The 19695-nt window shown below is 40.0% G+C and overlaps 1 protein-coding gene across 7 annotated transcripts in view; it reads left to right on the plus strand.

Annotated features, from left to right (window-relative positions):
* Window positions 1–19695, plus strand: part of tp63 (tumor protein p63) — a 42212-nt gene that overhangs the window by 10696 nt on the left and 11821 nt on the right. For 5 of the 7 annotated variants that reach the window (XM_058403236.1, XM_058403237.1, XM_058403238.1 and 2 more), the window contains exon 4: window positions 12486–12734. In XM_058403236.1, the coding sequence (XP_058259219.1) occupies window positions 12486–12734 (249 nt within the window). Of the gene's footprint in view, window positions 1–6761; window positions 6957–12485; window positions 12735–19695 lie in introns of those variants that run through there. The other 2 variants (XM_058403241.1, XM_058403242.1) reach the window with 1 other exon arrangement.

Consider the following 19695-nt stretch of genomic DNA (forward strand, 5'->3'; position numbering starts at 1 on the left):
ACAGCACCACCCTGCGCCCTTCCTCCCTGTGTCCGCCCCCACCTTCCTTCCTTTAATATTGGGTGTGGTGCTGTGAGCATGGCACGCTACCACCCCTGCCTGAGCTACCAGACGTGCCATAGCCGTGGTGGGGTGGAGGACTCTGAGGTGTGTCTATTAGAGGTAGGAAGTGGTGGGCATTGGCCAGCTATCCCAACATCCCATTTTTGATGGCACCAGAAAAAAAAAAACTTTGGCACATGCTTCCGAGGGGTGTGCCTGCATGATGAGTCATTAGACGGTACACACTGCTAGATTTAGCACCCTCAGGGATAGCTGTTTGTATTGTGAAGGGGTTTTATGTTTAAATCTAAAATTCCTTTTCCTCTAGGAGGTGTGTCCTTTTTCACTAGCCGCAGGGCAACTATTTAGAGCAGCACCTGCCGCCGTGCAGCTTTGAGCTCCGGGCCCTCTCCTCTGACACACTGAAGGAGGGGGATGGAGGAGGTGGAATCGAGACTAAGCGAGAGCCAAGAACGTGGCATCAAATAACATGGAGGAATGTGACAAAAATGGTGACAGAGGAAAGTGTTGTATTGAACTCCAAAAAAAAAAAAAACCAACTAAAAAAGCCATGACAAGGCAGAGCTGTGGATCAGCTGAGGATTACAAGCTTACTGTCCACAGAGAGATAGGGATGCGGTTTAGATAATGAATGATGGACATTGAGAGACGTTCGAGGGCAACAGCCAAAGGAGAAGCTCAGTTCCTTAATTACATATTTTCCTCAGGGATCTTGTGGAATTGTTCTATTTTTTCTTTCTTTCCTGAATTTGTGTTTTTCTAATCATTTTTTTCTGTTTACCTGACATTTTACATGAACTAGTTCAAGTATTCTGTCAGTGATTTTGGTGCATCAGTAATGTTTGTGCTGGAGGGGCCCAGACACAGCGGCCTCACCCTGTGATCCAATGAGAGGGCAGCACCTGAATTAGGTGTTGACAGATTGGATAGAGTATATCCTGACTAAAATTTACATTGGGCGTGGATTCAGGCAAGCCAAAAAAGAATTTAGTTTATTTCATAATATAGGAATGTCTTTCACTTGGATTGTATTGACTGTTTAGTCTACAATGTGTCTGTCTTCTTTTTTGGTCTTTTGAAGTGCTTTTTCAGCCAGACCCTGACTCAGCATGAGGCGGTTACAGAGCATTAAAAAGTGGTGTTGCTTACATGCTGCCACCCCTTCCAAAATTACTGTTTGTTCACCCATTTATGTACATATATTTTAGTGGAAGGTCTTTTTTTTTTGCCAGTGGTTTGCAGTAAGCCATACCTTTTTGTAACTATTACAGAAGTGTAATTATGTCCATAATAAATTGGTTGATCAGTACGTACATGAATATGTAAAAACTTTAAACTATCCAAAGAACTCTTGAGAGTCTACAATCATTTGATTTGGTCTGCATGTTGGCCCAAACAGGGAGAAAAATGTGTGCTGAAACTAATTATGCAGTAAAGCAATTCCACATCTTCATGTGCAGGTGGTGACTTTTTATCCTACCCTTTGTTTTTAGGAGCCCACAGGTGTCTGGTCCTTTAGACTTCACTAACAGCTTATTATCCTTTTTTAACACTATTCAAAATTCTTTATGGTCATTCATCAGCATGCACGTGTACAGAAGATGAAATAGTATTTATTTTGGTGGGATAACAAGTCAGGATAGAATTAAAGATGATCATTTAAAAGCAATACAGTACATGAAAAAATATTGAAGTATGTGAAGTTTATTAGCCCAGGTGGTGCAAACAATATACAATTCAATTTCTTTGTATGGCACTTTAAACAAAACATTGTCACAAAGCAGCTGTACAGAAACCTATATATATATTTAGATCCATAATGAGTGAGCCAAGCATGATAGTTGCAAGGAAAAACGTACTGAGATGACAGTGTATGAATCTATGTATGAGTCATGATATAGTTTGTACAGGTATCAGGGGGTCGTTGTTTAGTGGATTATCTTCCTGGTGAGTTAAATGGCTTGTGGAAAAAATATTATTCCCAGTTCTTGTAGCTGATGTTTCCCAAAGAGAGTAGGATGAATTGATAATGGGTGGTACTGTTGATATTCATGGTCTTCTTCTGACACCTTTCAATGTAAATGTCCTCCATAGTGGGAAGCCTGGTGCTGGTGTTGCACTGAGCAGCTTTGCTTTCACTAGCAGATAAAGAATGCTCTATCTTCAATGTTTCAGTTGCTGTTTGATGCAACATAGCTGGAAAAGGAGTAGAGAATTGCTAAACTCATCCCAGGTCTTTCTAACCTCCTAAAAATGAAATGGTGTTGATGGACCTTTTTAGTAATACAGGATCTGCTCTAGAACAAGAAAGAGTACTAAGTGGAATTTGAAGCTGTTCACCAATTTCACACTGGTGAGAGTGTGGGCACGTCAACCACCATCCCCAGGAGTCATGTTGATATGGAGGAAGAATCTGTTGGCTTTGAACCAGTCCCCTGGCTGTTTTCTGTCTGTAGGCTATGTAATTCTGTGTCATTCCTTTTGGTCATGAGACCCACCTCTGTGAAATCATCTGCAAACTTGACTGTAATTTTACTTGGGTGTCTGGGCAAACCATCATTTGTCCTCATTGTGTTCAGTAGTTGGCAGAATTTAAAGCCCCGAGGGGTGTTGGTTACTGTAGGGTGGGACAGACATTTATACATCCTATTGAGATGGGACCTATTTGTCAAGAGGTTGTTGAGAGGGATATATTCAGAACAAGGTGTAGTAGTTAATTAGTCTTTGATTAACAATTATATGATTTTCTGAACTAAAATCCAGTAACAGCAGCCAGACATAGGTGTCATTGTTTTCCAAGTGAGTTAGGGCTCACATACTATCTGTTTCAGTCTGTATCCTTTGTGTGTATCCGAAACAACCTTTCAAATCAATTTTTATTTATTGATGTAAGTGCTCCTAGATGGCAGTATTTCAAGCCTGAAACTGTAGAGTACTTCAGGACAAGAATGGTGATGATGGCTGACTCAAAACATGTAGGTACTTTGGCATTGGCAAATAAGGTGTTAGAGATAATTATTTGGATGTCTTTAAGTGGATGTGCACATTCTCTAAGTCCCTGGATGTTACCTGAGCAAGCGGTACAGAGTTCTGCATATGCCTGTGGCTATTGCAGACAGTGGTGTTCATCTGGAAGAGGGGTAGTCTTGATAGCTGGTGGGTTGTGGTGTGTGGTAAGTGCCTTGAAGTGACCATAAACGTAATTTAAGGCATCGGGAATGAATCAGTATTGTTTCCCAGGTTGATTGTGACTTTCCTCCCATAGTCAGACTTGCTTTTGATGCTTGCCACATGTGTCATGGTTCATTGTTAACCACTTGTTCCTGGATCTTCTATGTATGGATGGCTTTTGCTCTTTTGTTCCCTGAAATAAGGCCTAGGTACTCCGAAGGTTGTTCTGTCTATAGATGTGAAGGCTGCATCTTGGAACTTAAGCAGACGGTGTACCCCTGCATTCAGCCAGGGTTGCTTATAGATCCTTTTGTAGCTCCAATCAAAGGTTGGGGGGTAGCATCCTCATCAAAGAGCAAATCCTCTTTTCAGGAGAAAGAGTAGTGCAAATCCAGTCCCTCAACAGGCATTAAACGATTCACGTGGTCCTCTATGACTTCTCCCTGTTTCTCTTTGTCAGTCTCTCTTTTAGAACAAAATAATCTCATTTTCAGTTCAACAGAAGCATTTTATTTTATTATGCTAAACCGGTCTAGAGCCAAGCTGAGCCTTTGAGACCTAGGTGGCTTTCCATAGGTATTTTGAAAAGAAGTACTTTTGTTGTTGGTGGTGGGTTTTTTCTCTCTCTCAACAGAGAGGTGATGGTGGCTGTCAGCTCCTTGTACAGGTGTCTTCCCAAACACCAAGCACCTGACACATGATACTGCACTAATCCAGCAGCTCTAAGCCCAAAGAGCCCCCAAAGAGCCACATTCGGTTAAGTGCATCTTTTGTCTAAAGCACCAAAAAGCTGATATTTGCTCTACTTCCTCTCTTGGCTCAGAGCTGATGATTATTGCCTCACAAACCTCACCTAATTTAGAGACAAATGTTTTCGTCTAGTGTGTGTTGACATTCTCTACCTAATATATCTCCAGTGCAGAAAGTGGTGTACCATTTAACAAGTGCAGCAATGATCACTATTCCACTGCACTGTGTGGTCAACAATGAACTAGTGCTAAAGAGCTGACATTGATATTTTTAAAAAAATATATTTTTTAAGGCCAGGTGATGTATATCTGAACAGATACAAATGCATTTTCACTCATTGTGGTAATGGGAGTCATGTAGACATTATCACCAAGCAAGAATTTCACACCAAAAATCAACATTACACAATCCATATTGTAAACATCGTATTATTAGCGATGCTACCAGGATCAGAAAGTTTGTTATAAACAGTGTTAAAGCATTTGCATTCAGCCCAAGTGTGAATATTTCTAGGTTTTTTAGGGGCATTTCTTGTTTGGAAAGTTTTCTTCAGCAGTTTCATGCAACAACACTCCAAGCCCTCCCCATTCAAGCATGGGGCACTAAAATGATTTAGTTTACAAGTTTTTTACTTTTGTTCACTACTATCACCAAATCTTAGTAGCAGTAGGCTACTGGGATTTCAAAGACATAATAGTGAGCACCCTATTCAGTACCATCACCAGTGTTGTTTTAACCTAATTAGAAGTATGTTTAGCTAACCTAATTGCCCTCATCAAAAGGCTGTGAATAAGAGCTACTGCCACCCCTGGATGCAGGAGTAGTGCTGTCTCTTTGGGCTGTGCTTGGACCAGGTGACCTAAGGCTAAATGCCCCCCAATAGCAAGACAGGGTGTGGGCCACTGATTGGAGACGGTAGTAGTTACAGCTAGTGGAAGGGGGTTGACTGTGGTGACAGCTTTTTAAAGCCTCGCGGCCTAAAGGCGTTAGTTTTCTCCCTTTCTGATCTGAGTTAATAGTATTCCCACCCTAGAGCTGGACTTAGCCTCAAGTCTATGCTATCCACACTTTATGAAGGAGTTAAATGTGTCTAAAAGTCTTTAGTGTGTCCATTTTTCCAAGATTTTTTAACCAAGCTTAGGCAATTAAATCGTTTTGTATTTCAGCCATTATTTAGATATTACATTATTATAAAGAGTTTATAAAAAATAATGCAAAAATGATGCTGCTCTCCTGATTCATTGGAAATATTAGCAGTATAACAGAGAACTTTTCACATATTGAGGAATCCAAGCAAAAGAGAAAAAAAAAATCAACCTTATAGTTGTGAAATCCAAAAATATGTCAACTGACCGACCAGTAAAGTATCATGGTCAGACCCATGATTCTGCATTATGACTCAAATATAATGTAGACACAAATCAGAAGGATTTTAGAAAATCAAATACTTAAAAATTAGTTATATTTTATATATTGTGTGTAGTCTTAGGAAAGGAGACTCAAGTCCATTAATCTCACCGCATTATAACAATTTTATAATAAATAGATACAAGTTATGTTAAAACATGTTAGAATTGCACCAATGTCTCAGTATTTATATTGTACACTGTTTAATGTTTTTAATTAGTTTCATTTCAGTCTGGTGAACTAGGAAGCAGAAATTATGTGCGGATTGACATTTTGGACTTTTGTAACTCAGTTGATGAAGAAATAAATACAAAGAAAAGAAAGAAATAAAAAGAAAGTATAAAAGCTAAACCTAGAAAAGCTGATTTTATAAAACTCAAATTAAATTTAGAACCTAAGAGCGTAATGTTTTTCAAGCTCTGTTTAAGACAGTATCAGACAAGACTGACTGTCTGTGTCTTGATCTGTCTCTGTCTCCCAGTCTCTTTCTCTTTCCCTCTCTCTCATTTTTCTCTTGGATTTTTTTAACCACAGTCCTTTTGGCATGTTAATTCGGTTACAAAGGAGAGAGTCAGTTCCCCTGGCCTGAACCAACATTTATGTGTTCAAAACACATCTACACCAGTCATCTTTGATAGATACAAGCAGTCTACAGCCAGTCCTTTGTGACACTAATAGAGGCAATGCTAGGGGCATGTTGGGGGTGGGAGGGCATCCATTCATATGCAGATAACGAGACTGAGACTGCTCGAGGTGGTCCGAGCTTTCATCGTGAACTGAATTCCATATTCTAAGGCCAGCTTACAATTCTAAAAGATAGCATCCTAAAGCTGTTCTCTGTGTTTAAAAATTAAGTTGCATTTATTATTGTTTATTCTGTCATTTGATAAAATGATAAAGCTTTGACAATTAGAACATAATTAGAATTAGAAAATAATCAGACATTTTATACCACCTCAGTGGACAAATTTTTAAATTGCTATTTCGAGAAGAACGGGACTGAATCAGTGGTTGCTTTCTATTTTATCCATACATATTTATATCCATGATTTTAGACATTTTAGATACTACGGGTTTTTTTTTTTTTACTAAGTAACATACATATCTATGTGCAAATTTTGTGCAAATCTCAGGATTATCTGTCCAAATTGTCTAGATCATCATTATGCAGAATATTCCATTTGGCACCAAGCAAGATGTTCCTTAGAATGAGATCAGACAGCAAACTCTCCTATATTTTTCGAAGAACATTGAAGAATTGTTCTTAAGGGCTGGCTGAAAGACAGGTAGCACCTTCCCAAAAAAAGGGTGTGGACAGGTAGCTCCTTCAGGCCCATCCCCTCCGGTGTTCCAGGTATATATGGCAATCCCATAGAATTCCTATAGAGATTCTAAGACAGTCCCATTCCCATCTGTAGTCCTCATCACCACTGTTTTAGGGGGAAATAGATAAAGAATAAGGGGTCAGAATCCTGGAGCCTGTGGAGCAAACAGCAGCTGCATTGCTCAATCTCAGCGCCAATATGTTGTACCTGGAGACCAACAACCCAGCATCATACAGTGAGGTAAGGCCCTTACCAGTCCACGTCTATGATCGGAGCTTCCAGGTCTTCACTCTGGGTTCTTAGGCAGGATCCCATGGATCGACTGGCAAAATTGGACCCACTGGGGTTTTTTTTAACTCTAAACACTGCATTGAATTTATTAGTTAATAATTTACTACGGGTGCATCGGTAGTTGGGTGTTGCTTCAATTTTGGTGTCAGAAAAAATCCTGCCAGGTTTTATGAAAAAAAAATTTTTTGGATGCTTACTTTGGTGATTACTAAGTGCTTTGTTGTGTGTGATGAGGTTTTTATTTCTCAAACAGTCATCTGTTGTTCCTTGTTTGTGTTGTGTCTGTTAGAGGGAAACACAAATATGTTTGTTTAACTGTTGTTATGTCTGTTGGATTGCAGCTCTAGCGTTTGAGCTGAGGTTTTCCGCAAATAATGCGAGTTTGCTTAAGATTGCTGAGTGTATTTGCATACAACAATTGTGCTACAGTTTGGCAAAGTTTCAGTACAGACAGATAGTAAAGACATTTTAAACATAAGGTTCACAGCAGTACCTGAAACAAGTAGAAAAACACCAGGAGAACAAGTGTGTGGTTTTGCGTCAGGGTTTTTTTCTGCTACAGAAATGTAGGAGAATTTATTTTTACAATTATTATTGTAGTGTATGCCCTAATCATAAAATAAATAAATTCACAGTTACTAGTTTTCATAGAATCAAATTACCATATAAATTTACCAAAGGAAATTTCTAAAATGTGTCTTAAAAGTGAAAAAAAAAAACAATGGGAATTTTATATTTAGGAAAAAATGTTTATTTTACTTAATATTTTCCAAGACTCAATTTGCAGTTTTTATTTAGTTTTGTGGGGGGTTTTGAGTAGAGGGATAAATAAAAATCAAATCAACAGTTTCAGAAAGGGGATTGAATTCAACACCTAGTTTAGTAAATATCTAGATAATTACATTTTTTACATCCAAAATAATTTTTAATTCTGTGCTTGCATTCATAGGGAACATTTGGACATTTCATGCACTCTTGTTCTTTTGTACAGGATGTGTATTTCACATTATTTATCCAAGCGATTATTTGGCGCTTTTTAAATCACAGTGACACATTCACCTATAAAACTATGCCAGACATTTTTTCTTCTGTGTTTTCAGGAGACAGGATTTGGATTTGAATCTTTTTTGAAATCCCCCCTCGCTGTTTAAGACGGTGTGTGGATCTGTGTGTTTGTTCTCCAAAATCCCCTCCATTCTTTATTGGCAGGTGGTAGTTGAGACTGCCGACTTCAGTCACCAATCTTTGGTACAAAGCTATTGTCAACACAACACCGTTAGCCCGGTGTCTGACCTGAGTGCTGTTAGAAACACAGTCCAATCCTCCAAACTACCTACGAGTTTTTAAAAGCCGGGCTCAGGTAACCAATCCACAGTTCACACAGCTTTGATTAATGCTCTTAGATGCTTTTTCCCTCTCATCTTCTCTCTGCTTCGCTAATGATGGTAGGGTTTAGACCTCCAGAGTCACCCGTGTAAAAGGTTGTAAGAGGAGACATAGTGGTAGCTGGTGGGTAGAAGATTTTTTTTCCCACTCTGACTTTGCCTGAGAGTTTGTTATTCCAGATACATAAAGGTGACAAAATATGTTGCGGTTGTGTTATGAGCTGCTTTTGGTTTTGCAATGAGCAGTGGCAGGTCTTAAAGTGATGTCCATGTCTCTCTTATCACAAGGAGGGGGAAGGTATCTGGTTAAAGACCCCCAGTTTATGTAATGCTTGGCAGAGTCTCCTCAAAGAATGTGTCTATAGTATCCCAGGGAAGGGGTGTCAAGCGTGAAAGGCTTAATTGCTTTAACAGTGTTTTGATACAGATACAATCGCCTGCTCTGCCTAGCCCACTGGGCATAAAGCTAGGGAAGACACCCTTCTCAACCCCCCCTAACTCCACCACCCCTCCTCAATTTAGTGCTTAATGGACTCTCCCCCTGTAGGTCACTCAAGAATGTCTTACATTGTCAGCACCTACACACTGCCCAGGTCACTGGAGCACTCATCAAAACAGCAGCTATTTTACCCCCCAGGCCAGGTCACCCCCTACTCGTGTCTCTTTGCTAGAGCTTAGAATGTCTCAAAGATCTGGACAACAAGGATCTATCACCTTATCCAAATCTGAACCTAGCGAGAGGTTGATGTGATTTATTGCTCTTGGTTATCAGGAATTTTGACCTAGTTAGTTAACTTTTGGTGATGGTTATCAAGACAGAACCATAAGGATTGATAATCTGATTAGATTTCTTCTTTAACCGTGTTCGGTTGGAATTTAGTGATCATTTGTTCATGTGTAAAATGTGTTGGATTTCAGTACAAAGGGTAACTTGTGTGGCATAATAATGCCATGAAAGATAAAATGGAACTATTTCACCATACTCGGCTATGTAGTCACTTTCTTTTTTGCCTGACCCACATGTGAGTTAAACGTATGTTATCATATTTTTTTATTCAAATTCCTAAACGGTCCTCTGATCCTTTCTAACTTGTATAAACATACAAAGCTTTTTACCAGACTTGTATAATTATATGTCTTCTTATATGACACGTAACTGTGTCCAAATGTGCATTTGCTGAAATATCATAAATGCACTTTTAGGCCCTGAAGTTAAAGAAGTCATACTGTATTTGTATTCTTACATTTATTACACATAACTTATGTAACTGACTGGAAATCTCAGAGTGGAGATAATGTCAATATTTGATACCATTCTCTGTGGTAAATGAAGCCTGACAGATATTTCTTTGTCTTAGTTCATGAGCCAAAACCCACTATCAGAGATTTTTATCAGTAAAAACATTTAAATTAATTAATTCATGCTGGTAGTTTTGCCAAAACGGAAGCTTGTGCAATCAGCTTGAAATCGATTGTGACCTTTTAGTTAAGGGGCTGTTTGCATTTAAAAAATCTTTGCAATGTGCTATTGCATTATTGAGATTCCAAGGGTGGCATTGAGAAGCTATCATTACGAAGGTCAGTTATTTTTCTCTATTGCTCTGTACGCTTGCCATTGGATTGATGCGCTTACCCCAGCATCTGTCCACGGTGAAAGAAATGTGGCCTGCGCACCAGCGTTATTAAAGGCTGCCAGCCCCGTCATGGGTGTCTGATTTATAGCTCCTCTCCTTAGCTTTCTGATATCCCAGGGGCCTGCACACTGAGGAGGCTATAAACAGAGTGGTATTTTTAAGAGCAGTTAAAGTAGTTGTTAGATGACTGTTGTATTATGGGGATACCTGATTAAAGAGAAGATGGAAGGCAGTGTAATCTCAAGCACTCTGTCGCACTCAGTCTTTGTCTAATGACAATTGCTTAAAATTGCGAGCACGCAAACAGTTGTAATGAATTGTTGTGAGGGTTTTGATCTTCTTCCTGTTGTTTATTCAAGTGTGAAATAATCACACCACTGACTTTATATTTTGAGCAATCCAGAGCTTGACTTATTGGTGATATTCTGTACAACTTCCTGGCATATGCTTTTCATGTCAAGTGTGTTCGTCATGTATATGTTGAAATTTATTTCCTTCTTCACACCTGTGATGAATGACAGCATTTCTTTCTAACTCCTGTTGTTTTGGCTTCTGGCACCTGTGTTCATATGCCACAAACCCAGAGCCCATGAGGTCAGAGTGACTCAAAGTGTATAGGAGATATCCTCTCCCACTGAATTCTTAAGCTGGTTCTCCCACTGTTGCTGTAAGTTTTTATTCCACAGAGGCTGCCTCTGAGTTCATAGCCTGAAATGAAACTGTTCATAAACTGTTCAGTTTAATAAACAGTAAAATCAGTTTTTAGCACTTTGTTACATTTTTGTATTGAAATTTCAATACAAGGGCCTTGCCTAACCCATAGCAGATTGAACAGATTATTGTCCATTTAATAATCAAAGTCTAATCCATGGTGGGTTCTCTCTCTATTTCCCACTCTGTCTCTCTCTCTCTCTGTCTCTCTCTCTCTCTCTCTCTCTCACACACACACACACACACACACAGCATGCCTAGCTAGGCCCCCCCATCTCTAGAGGAGTCCATTATGTTGTAAGTGCTACATTGTGTAACTGTGTGTATCTGAGAGCTGCCGTGCTGTTGAAGCTCGAGGCAGTGAGTTTGTGTGTGTTCTGCAATTGCGCCCTTTTTTTCTATACCTGCTGAGCTTGTGTATTGTTCTCACAGATGGTGTCTTTAAAACGTGTCTCATTGGTTCTACATGGCACACACATACACTGACCCCTATCTGCACAGGTGAAATGCATCACTCCTCTTAGGTGTAGGTATGCGGAGGTCAGAGGAGTAGCCCAGGTGTACTCAGCTGTATGTGAATGAATTGTGTTGGACCAAGAAGTACAAGTGAAGAAAGCCTTTCATTATATATTTTTTTTTTTTTTAAATTAAAATTTATTTTAATGTTAACTGTAAATTAATGTGAACTTACTAATCACCTGGGCAACTAGCAGTATCTGGTATGTTTGTGTGTGTGGTTGTGTGTGTGTGTGATTGCTTGGACAGCTGACTCAGTCCTGAAATAAACGCATGTTCTAGTAGAGATTAATGACAGCTTGAATAGCCACCCAACCATGCTTCTTCAGAAAGGAATGTGGTATGTATAAAGGGAAAGGAATTGACTAGGCCACCAGAGGACTGGGGCAGGAAAAGGCTGGCTGAGTTCCAGGACATTTTCCCTCTTCTCAGTTGACTGCCATATTAATTCCTCTGTTTAAACAATGTAGATAGAGCAGTGTAGCATCCACCCATCGGCTGCTGCCCCTCTCTTTAATCCCTGCCATATTATAAACAATCCAATTATTCTCCATTTAGAGCTGTAATTAGTCTCCATTCACATCTATGATTAATCTCCATTCACATCCAAAGACTTCTGATTGAGAGATGATATTCCATTGTAGGAGTCTTTGATTGGGACATTTTTTGGTTTAATATTCAGACTGGACCTTTACATTAGTTTAGTTGTGGTTGTCTGCCTCCTGGAAGGTGTACATGTGGCAGGGACAACTGAAATGTGTAGTGAATAGTCTCTCACTACAGAAGGCAGTTTTCAGTCTGGTGGATTTCTCTTGCCTATAATGCTTGTGGTACTGTCAGACCAGCTATGTCACCATGCTACACTTTGCTCATGAAGTTGAATTATGCACTGAATCTGATCAGTGAGATGGCTTTCTCTTTGTATTTTTGGGTTTGGTTTTGTTTTTGAGACACAAAATACATTATATTAGTAAAAAAAAAAAGAAAAAGGCCAAAGGGAACAGCACAATATTTGTGTCTGACTACAGTTTAGCCACCATGTATGCTGCACTTTACTAAGCTCATCTTCACATCAATATCTGATGTACCAACATCAAAGTTAATTGTAAGAGCTTCTATTCAATTTTATAATACCTCTGATCTTATCTGATCTCATGCTGTTTCTGTCTAGCACAACTATGTATATAAGGGTTTCTTGGCATGACTTTCATTCTCCATGTTTCTTTCTCTAGTCGCAGTACACCACACTGGGGCCCTTCAATGGCATGGATCAAAATGGTGGCTCCACTTCCACCAGCCCCTACAATAACGAGCACACTCAGAACACTGTGACGGCACCATCGCCCTACGCCCAGCCTAGTTCAACCTTCGAGGCTCTGTCTCCATCGCCCGCCATCCCCTCCAACACAGATTACGCTGGCCCTCACACCTTTGACGTGTCTTTCCAGCAGTCAAGCACAGCCAAGTCAGCCACCTGGACGGTAAGACTCAGTTTATTCAGTTCAGTTCAGTTGAATTTTATTTACATAGTGCTTTTAATCATCAGCTTTACGGAAATCCAAATCCAAGGCTTTATTAGTTCACCTGAAACAGAAACAGTAGACATTTTATTGGCATATAAATGAAATGACCAAGTTAGTACAGTTCTTCCTCAACAGCACTGATTAACTCAGATAAGAGATAAGCACTGTAATGCAATCCCAATTTTTCTGTGGCAAAATTCATAAGCGAGAAATGCCTACATTAAAGGGTACAACAGAAGCTCTTTGCTACAGAAAATTACAACATTGTGCCCTGCAGTCAGTACCACTCCCAGGAACTCATACAGGTTGATTATGACATACTTCAGAGTCTGATTTCTTTATGAGAAAATGTAAATTTCCATTTGTTATTTAACAGGCATTATGTCTGCTCCTATCTAAAATGATGCATTCATTTACTGCAGATAAATGCCCTAGGTTCGGCCTCTCACATGCTCCTAGGAGGAAGATTATTCCTCTTGGAGCAGTTTGAAGTCTTTGACTGATCTCAGCTCTAGGCTCTTCTGTGATCTGTATGAAAGTCTTAATTACCAAACTGCACCTGTCAGAAGGAAAAAGCCCTTGAGGTTTAACTGGCCTGCTCTTACTGAGAGGTGTGTTCTCCCACACTAAATCTTAGAACTGAATGCAACTTTGGTTCTGCACCATAGGGTTTTGCGGTACAAATATGTGGGAATGACTCAAATTCTACCTATTATTAGATAAATATTTTTTTATAATGATGGCTGTTTAGGAGGACTATGAGATACAGACTTCCCAGTAGAGGAAGACATTAGATGAACTCTCTGAGACACTACACTTCCAGACTTGATGAAATGTTAGCAACATACATCTTTTACAACATAACCTAGCTATGCTATATAAATGCGTGAAAGTATGCAAAAGCATATTATATAGTAATTGTAAGTGTTTATAAAGACACTTGGCATTTGTAAAAAGTTTGCAAACCTCATATTTCTGTCCTTTTGTGTATTGTTTATTGCACATAGGTGTCACAATACTATGCATTTTCTCACTGCAAATGTTTCAGCACTCTGAAAATATTGATGCAATTCTATTTAAGTCACACTTTCAGGTTTACATTCAACTCACCTTCATAATCCAATAAACCTAATATTAAGAAGAAAGAGTATTTAATGCGATAATGAATAGGAAACTGTGTTATCTGTTGATTTATTACACATTTGTACTCATATTTAGTACTCATTAAAATTTTGATCCATGTAATATGTTCCAACTATTCCAGAATATTCTTCAGTTTTCATAAATGTTGGATATTATTAAATGTATTTCATGGAGGTTGGATGGATGGTTGAATCTACCACGTCACCATGGGATATATATATATATATGTTTGTTAAATGTACGTCAGTACATCTTGACGAAACGCTCGGTGCTCAACGCTGCCTCCTGCTGGTTGGTTATCTCCAAGTTCTAGTTTTTTAGAGGTAACTGCTACGTTATCGCTGCATGGTGGCAATAACATGCATCAGTGAATATTACAGTAGCTACTTATGTGTCAGTGTCATGTTTGTTTGGCTCAGATTTGTGCCACCTCAAACTGACAAGCTACAAAACCAGCTAGTCAAGTTCAAGTGGTTCTAGGGGCTGTCCCATGTAGGAAGTAAACACCTTAGCTGTCACTATGCAAAGTACAGCCAACCAAATGAGACCACAAGGCGGTCATCTAAAGGGACAGCGCACCCCAGCGGACAGTCGTTAATGTTAAATCCCATGTCGCCAGCAGGTGGCGCTAAAATTTATTGTGTAGCTAAAGTTTGCGTCTGCGACGAGGCTACCTAAAGAATAAAGCTAGTGTATTGGCAGTGAGAGAAGAACGGTTTGTTTTGGCTGGCTATTTGAAACTAGTGCACATCTAGAATTTCCAGCCGTTTCATCGTAGGGGTTAATTCAGTAAACAAGTTTCTGATTCTATGGGAATTGATTTCCAGCATCATGAATGATGTGCCATTTGGCAGAAGATAGTCTGGAAAAACCTGTGTTTCCATTACACTGATGATAAAAGGTAATGCCTTATGCCTCTGAGTAAACAAGTGGAGGGAAGGAACTTTTCTCAGACAGTCCCTTCATGCTCATTGGCTGCAGGGTTCTGTGGGATAGTGACATATACCTGATTCCCACAATAGCCCGTGTCATCCTTGCTCATGTGGCATACTCCACCAAAAAACAGCAGGTACCTGACATCAGTGTTCAGTGGAAAGCTTATGGGTGTGAGAAAAACACTGTCTCCATTGTCTTGTTTGAGGCTCATCCTATCTCACAGCACCCCAGGTACCTGTCCATTGTACAGTAATAGTAATGAGAATTGCTATGATGCATGAGCACTGGGCCACTGTGTCTGGGTTTCAGGGAAGATACTCTAAGAGTGTAGTGACAAAAGCTTTGTTAAAATTTTTATTTTACAGATTTTAAAAGTCACACATTAATTTTAACGTTGGCTTTTATCTAAAATGAAGTGAGAAAGAGAGTTTTATACCAGTCATAGAAATTCAACTGTAAATTTTTAATATTCACCATCTAATATATTTATGGCTTTTGAGGCTTCAACCTTTCAAAATAAGAAGTCTCAGATTTCAAGATAAATCCTGCTTCTTGCAGACACACCTTTATCCCAGATACGTCTTCCTAAGTAAGGCTTCGGTGACACACAAAACACACTCATGCATTTCCTGGTATTGAATCCAGCCTACCTCACTTACAGGAATGCTTTTGCAATCCTGTTTTTTTTTTGTGCACTGTCTTTTGTAAGATGACTCCACTGATTAGTCTCACTTTCTGAGTTGGGACTCGAGAGAAATGATTGTTTTAAGGTGTTGCTGTATCATTTGTTTGATTTGGGCATAGAGCCTTTCATTAGAAATCCACTGTCAACGTATCACCAGTGTGTTTGTGTGATGAACCATCAGCTTTGTTTGCATTTAGCGTATCTGCCACAAACGCTAGCATGCCGTGAGTCCATTGGACCCCACTGCAGGCATCCTGGGTAGTCTCAGCTAGAGGACAGGGGATTAGAGGAATGGATTGATAATACTTGTGTAAATACTCTGTGCCTCCTTTCTGAACCCTTTCGTGCTCAGAGGCCAATCACTGCACCCTGCTCCATGAATTAAGTTCTCTGACTTGATGCCGTACTGCGCCAGAGGAAAAGGCAGAGGAGGGGCGAGGGTGGAGGGAAAAGCGCGGTGAAGGGGGGGGGGGGTGGAAAAGCTCTCAAAGAAGCAAGTGTTCCAGCGAAAGGTGACAAGATGCAGCTTGTCCTGGAACATCTGCAGGCCCGTCCCATGCCTCGTGAGATGGAGCCAAGGCTTGTTTGTGTCAAGAAGCTTGTCAGGACTCGTCTGACTCCACAGCATGAAGTTCTAAAACCTACTGAAAAAAAAAGAAAGAAGAGGAGGGAGTGCTTGTTTTTTTTTTTTTTTCATGTCAGATGAGCTCTGGTTGAAAAGATTTTTTTTCCAAGGGACTTATTTCTATGTACGTTTCTAAGAAGTACACTGTACCAGGAGGGCTTTCTGTACAGTGAGAGATTTTGTGTATGTTACAGCACCTAAAAGAAAAAAAAAGGAGAACAACAATTACTAGATCAAGTCAATGAAACTGTCCACTTCCTGGCAGCCATGTTTGTTTCAGATCACATAGTCATGATCTCAATCTCCTCTAGTTATCGTCTCACACCAAAACTCTGGAAAAAAGCCCACCTTCTCGTCTACAGCTGACACTAGCTTTTAAATTCCTGAGCTTTTCAGGAGCTAAAGCCTAGCCTTTGTGCCATGGGTTTTTGTACGTATTTAATGCAGAAGAAAAGCTCTAGAAAGGATATGAAAAGGGGTTTGTGAGTGGAAAGAATCTGTGCACCAGGGCTAGCATTCAAGGAAACTGGGGAAATCCAGCATAATTACTTGAAGTTGTCACACATTTCTCAGGGAAAGAATGCTTTCTGAAAGCATATAATTTCATGGAAAGGCATTAAGAAGTGACAGAAAGCACAGTGGCTTCTGTTTGCAAGTTAGCAACGTTTAAAGAAAACATCTACCAAATTGCATAGGGTATTCCAACCAAGAACCCAGCTGACCAGCTTTGAGTTTCTACAAGCGATAAAATATCCTGCAGCTTATTACCCAAGTGTAAATAAGTGCTACTATGCACCTGATTGGCTGATCTACTGTTCCTGAAGCACAATATAGAGGGTGTGCCGCTGAACTTTTAGACATACACACTTTTCATTCTGGCTCCTCGGCTAACTGTCCTGCCTGCCTTGCATCTTTTTCATTCATACTTCTCATCCGGTGCAAAACAAGTGAATGCACCACAATACAAAGTGCTTAGTGAATCTCTAAGGATTCTTGGTTGAATTGGTTTAATTCACATTCAGATAAATGTGAATAAAATTTCTGCTTCCGCATATCTCTCCAATATCTTTGGTTTCCATGCATGTTAAGTTTTTTTTTTCATTTTCAGTCTGTGTTGTCACCATCACCATCACAGGTGTTTTCCCCTATATTTTTCCTTCCTGCTGTGTGTGTGTGTATGTGGGGAGGGGGGACAGCGCTACATTTTTGTCCAATGAAGCCGGTTTTGCGAGCGGCCTGGGGCGTGATGGTACATGTCTGCTATGAGGGGGGACAAGACTGAAGGCGCCAGGGCTTTGGGCCTAGCCGCCCCATCCTGCCTGAACCCGCAGCTCTTCTTCACTTCAACACCAACACTGCAGCTGCAGACCTGCCCTGACACGCAGGGGGTTTGAGTGTGTGTTCAGGAGAGTTTCTGCATACGTATGTGCAGATCTGTACAGTCTCTATAAACGGCGGGCTTAATTTAATGATCACTGTCTATATGTGCCGAATGTGAATAGGATTATTGTTTAGGCCATTTAGGCAGTTTTTATTCTTTTATTTTCAATTTCCATTGATGTGCTAATAAATAGATCCTGACTCTTGTTAACGTCAGCAGACTGTTGGATCAGAAACACCAGGTGTTTGCTGGCGGCTTTTAAAGAAATGCCACACACCGAGCTTCAAGTGTTGTCGCTCTTGTTGTGTCAGACCAGCAGTTTAGCCGAGTCCGCTATTGAGCTCTGCTTATTGTAGGCCGTGTCATTGGAACAAATCCTTGCCCCTGTTCAAAGAGTTATTCTTACAGCTTTTGTATGCGCTACATTCCCAAGCTGTGTAATTCAGATTGTGGCCAATGAATGGGAGATAATTGCATGTTAGCGCCAAAATGCCCCTCCCTGTGAAAAAGCCACCGACTCCCATCAATCAGATCACTGTACAACTCCACCCTTTGTGTGTGTGTGTGTATGTGTGTGTGTGTGTGTGTGTGTTTTCCTCCCTCAGCAGCAGCTCATGCCTGGCCGTGAGCAAACACAGCAGCCGGCACACATATTTTAATGTTTGAAATGTGTTGCTTCAGGGCTGGGATTGGTGTTCCTACTGATGCTCTGTGTGTGTGTGTGTGTGTGTGTGTGTGTGTGTGTGTGTGTGTAGGGATGGGTTGTTGTATGAAGGGAAAAAGTCACGCTTGTTTTTTCCACTTGTTTGTCTTTGTGTTGACAGAAGGGCATCTTTGCTGTGAAATGACGTTCAAGATTAACGTTAATTCTGTTTTCTTCAGTAGTTCATCATGGTTGTGTCTTTTCAAGCTTTTTTGTCCTTCTGACGGTTATATTGTTAAATATATATTTTAATAAAAATAAACACAAATATTGCTATCTTTTCTCACTCTTCTCATTTTGGAAAATGTCAAGTTTTCAACATGTGCATTGTTGGGAAGAGCAGGAAGATTACAGCTACTCATCTGTCTTTTTTAATAGTAGACCTCTCTGAAGCCGTGAACTCCTCCATGGTTTCACTGGTGAAAGCCTAATTTGTAGGTCAAAGCAGAACTGGTTAGATCTTGACTTTGGTTTGTGCAGTATTTCGTTATCAGTTTGAAGCGGCCAGTCCGGGGCACATAACTGACATCTACACAAACTTCATACTGATGCCTCGCCCCTGTTTGATCACTCAGATTATATAAAAGATTCTTATGTCTAAGAAGTAAAGTAATCTTGATAGTCTAGTCTTACACCCTTTGGTGAACCGACACACCTTTCGTAACTTTGTTTTTCCAATTTTTTTGTTTCTTTTCAGGCTTTCAGGGACGTTAATTACAAGCCCAAGGGAAATGGCAGGGATTTTTGCAAGTGTGTGTGTGTGTGTGTGTGTGTGTGTATGTGTATGTGTGTGTGTGTGTTCTTGTTGCCAAGCTTGTGTAATACTCAAAGAGATAATAGGCAGGTGTTGGGATGGGCTCCTCTCACTAGAACACCTCAAATCAAAAGTTAATAGAAATGGAATTTAATGTCCTATTGTTCCTCCAATCAGCCCAGGGGCAATGTTCTCTTTTTTTTTTTACCCCTCCTTCCTTCCACAGCTTTAGAAATGAACTTAAGAGTATGTTTTCTTTGCCGTTTTTTTTTTCCATGAGCTTGAGCACTGTAGGGTAAGAAGAGTTCGGGAGAAAGACACTGACAGGCCATTTTGCCATCTTTGTACTTTTTTCATGTAGTGTTATTTGCACAGATTTGATAGATTTCCTCAAGCAATGAGCGTAAACTTATGCTTAGATCAGACTTGCGCTATGTTTTTATACTGAACCGACTGCCTACATCCGAATTTTTTCTGTCACTGGATTTCTTCACATAAACCACCTCCCAAAATCCATCCTGACTCTTTTGTATAAATCAGTATACTGTCTGTCTGCTGACTGCATTTTTCAAATTCTAACACAGTCTAGTCTCAGATTTTCTTGGTGAGACTCTATATACTGAAGTTCCTGTGATGACCACATTAAAATATAGTCAGCGTGTTTTTTGTTACTCATTGCTGCATCATTGATC

Source organism: Hemibagrus wyckioides, linkage group LG11, assembly GCF_019097595.1.
Source record: "Hemibagrus wyckioides isolate EC202008001 linkage group LG11, SWU_Hwy_1.0, whole genome shotgun sequence".
Taxonomy (NCBI): Eukaryota; Metazoa; Chordata; class Actinopteri; order Siluriformes; family Bagridae; genus Hemibagrus; species Hemibagrus wyckioides.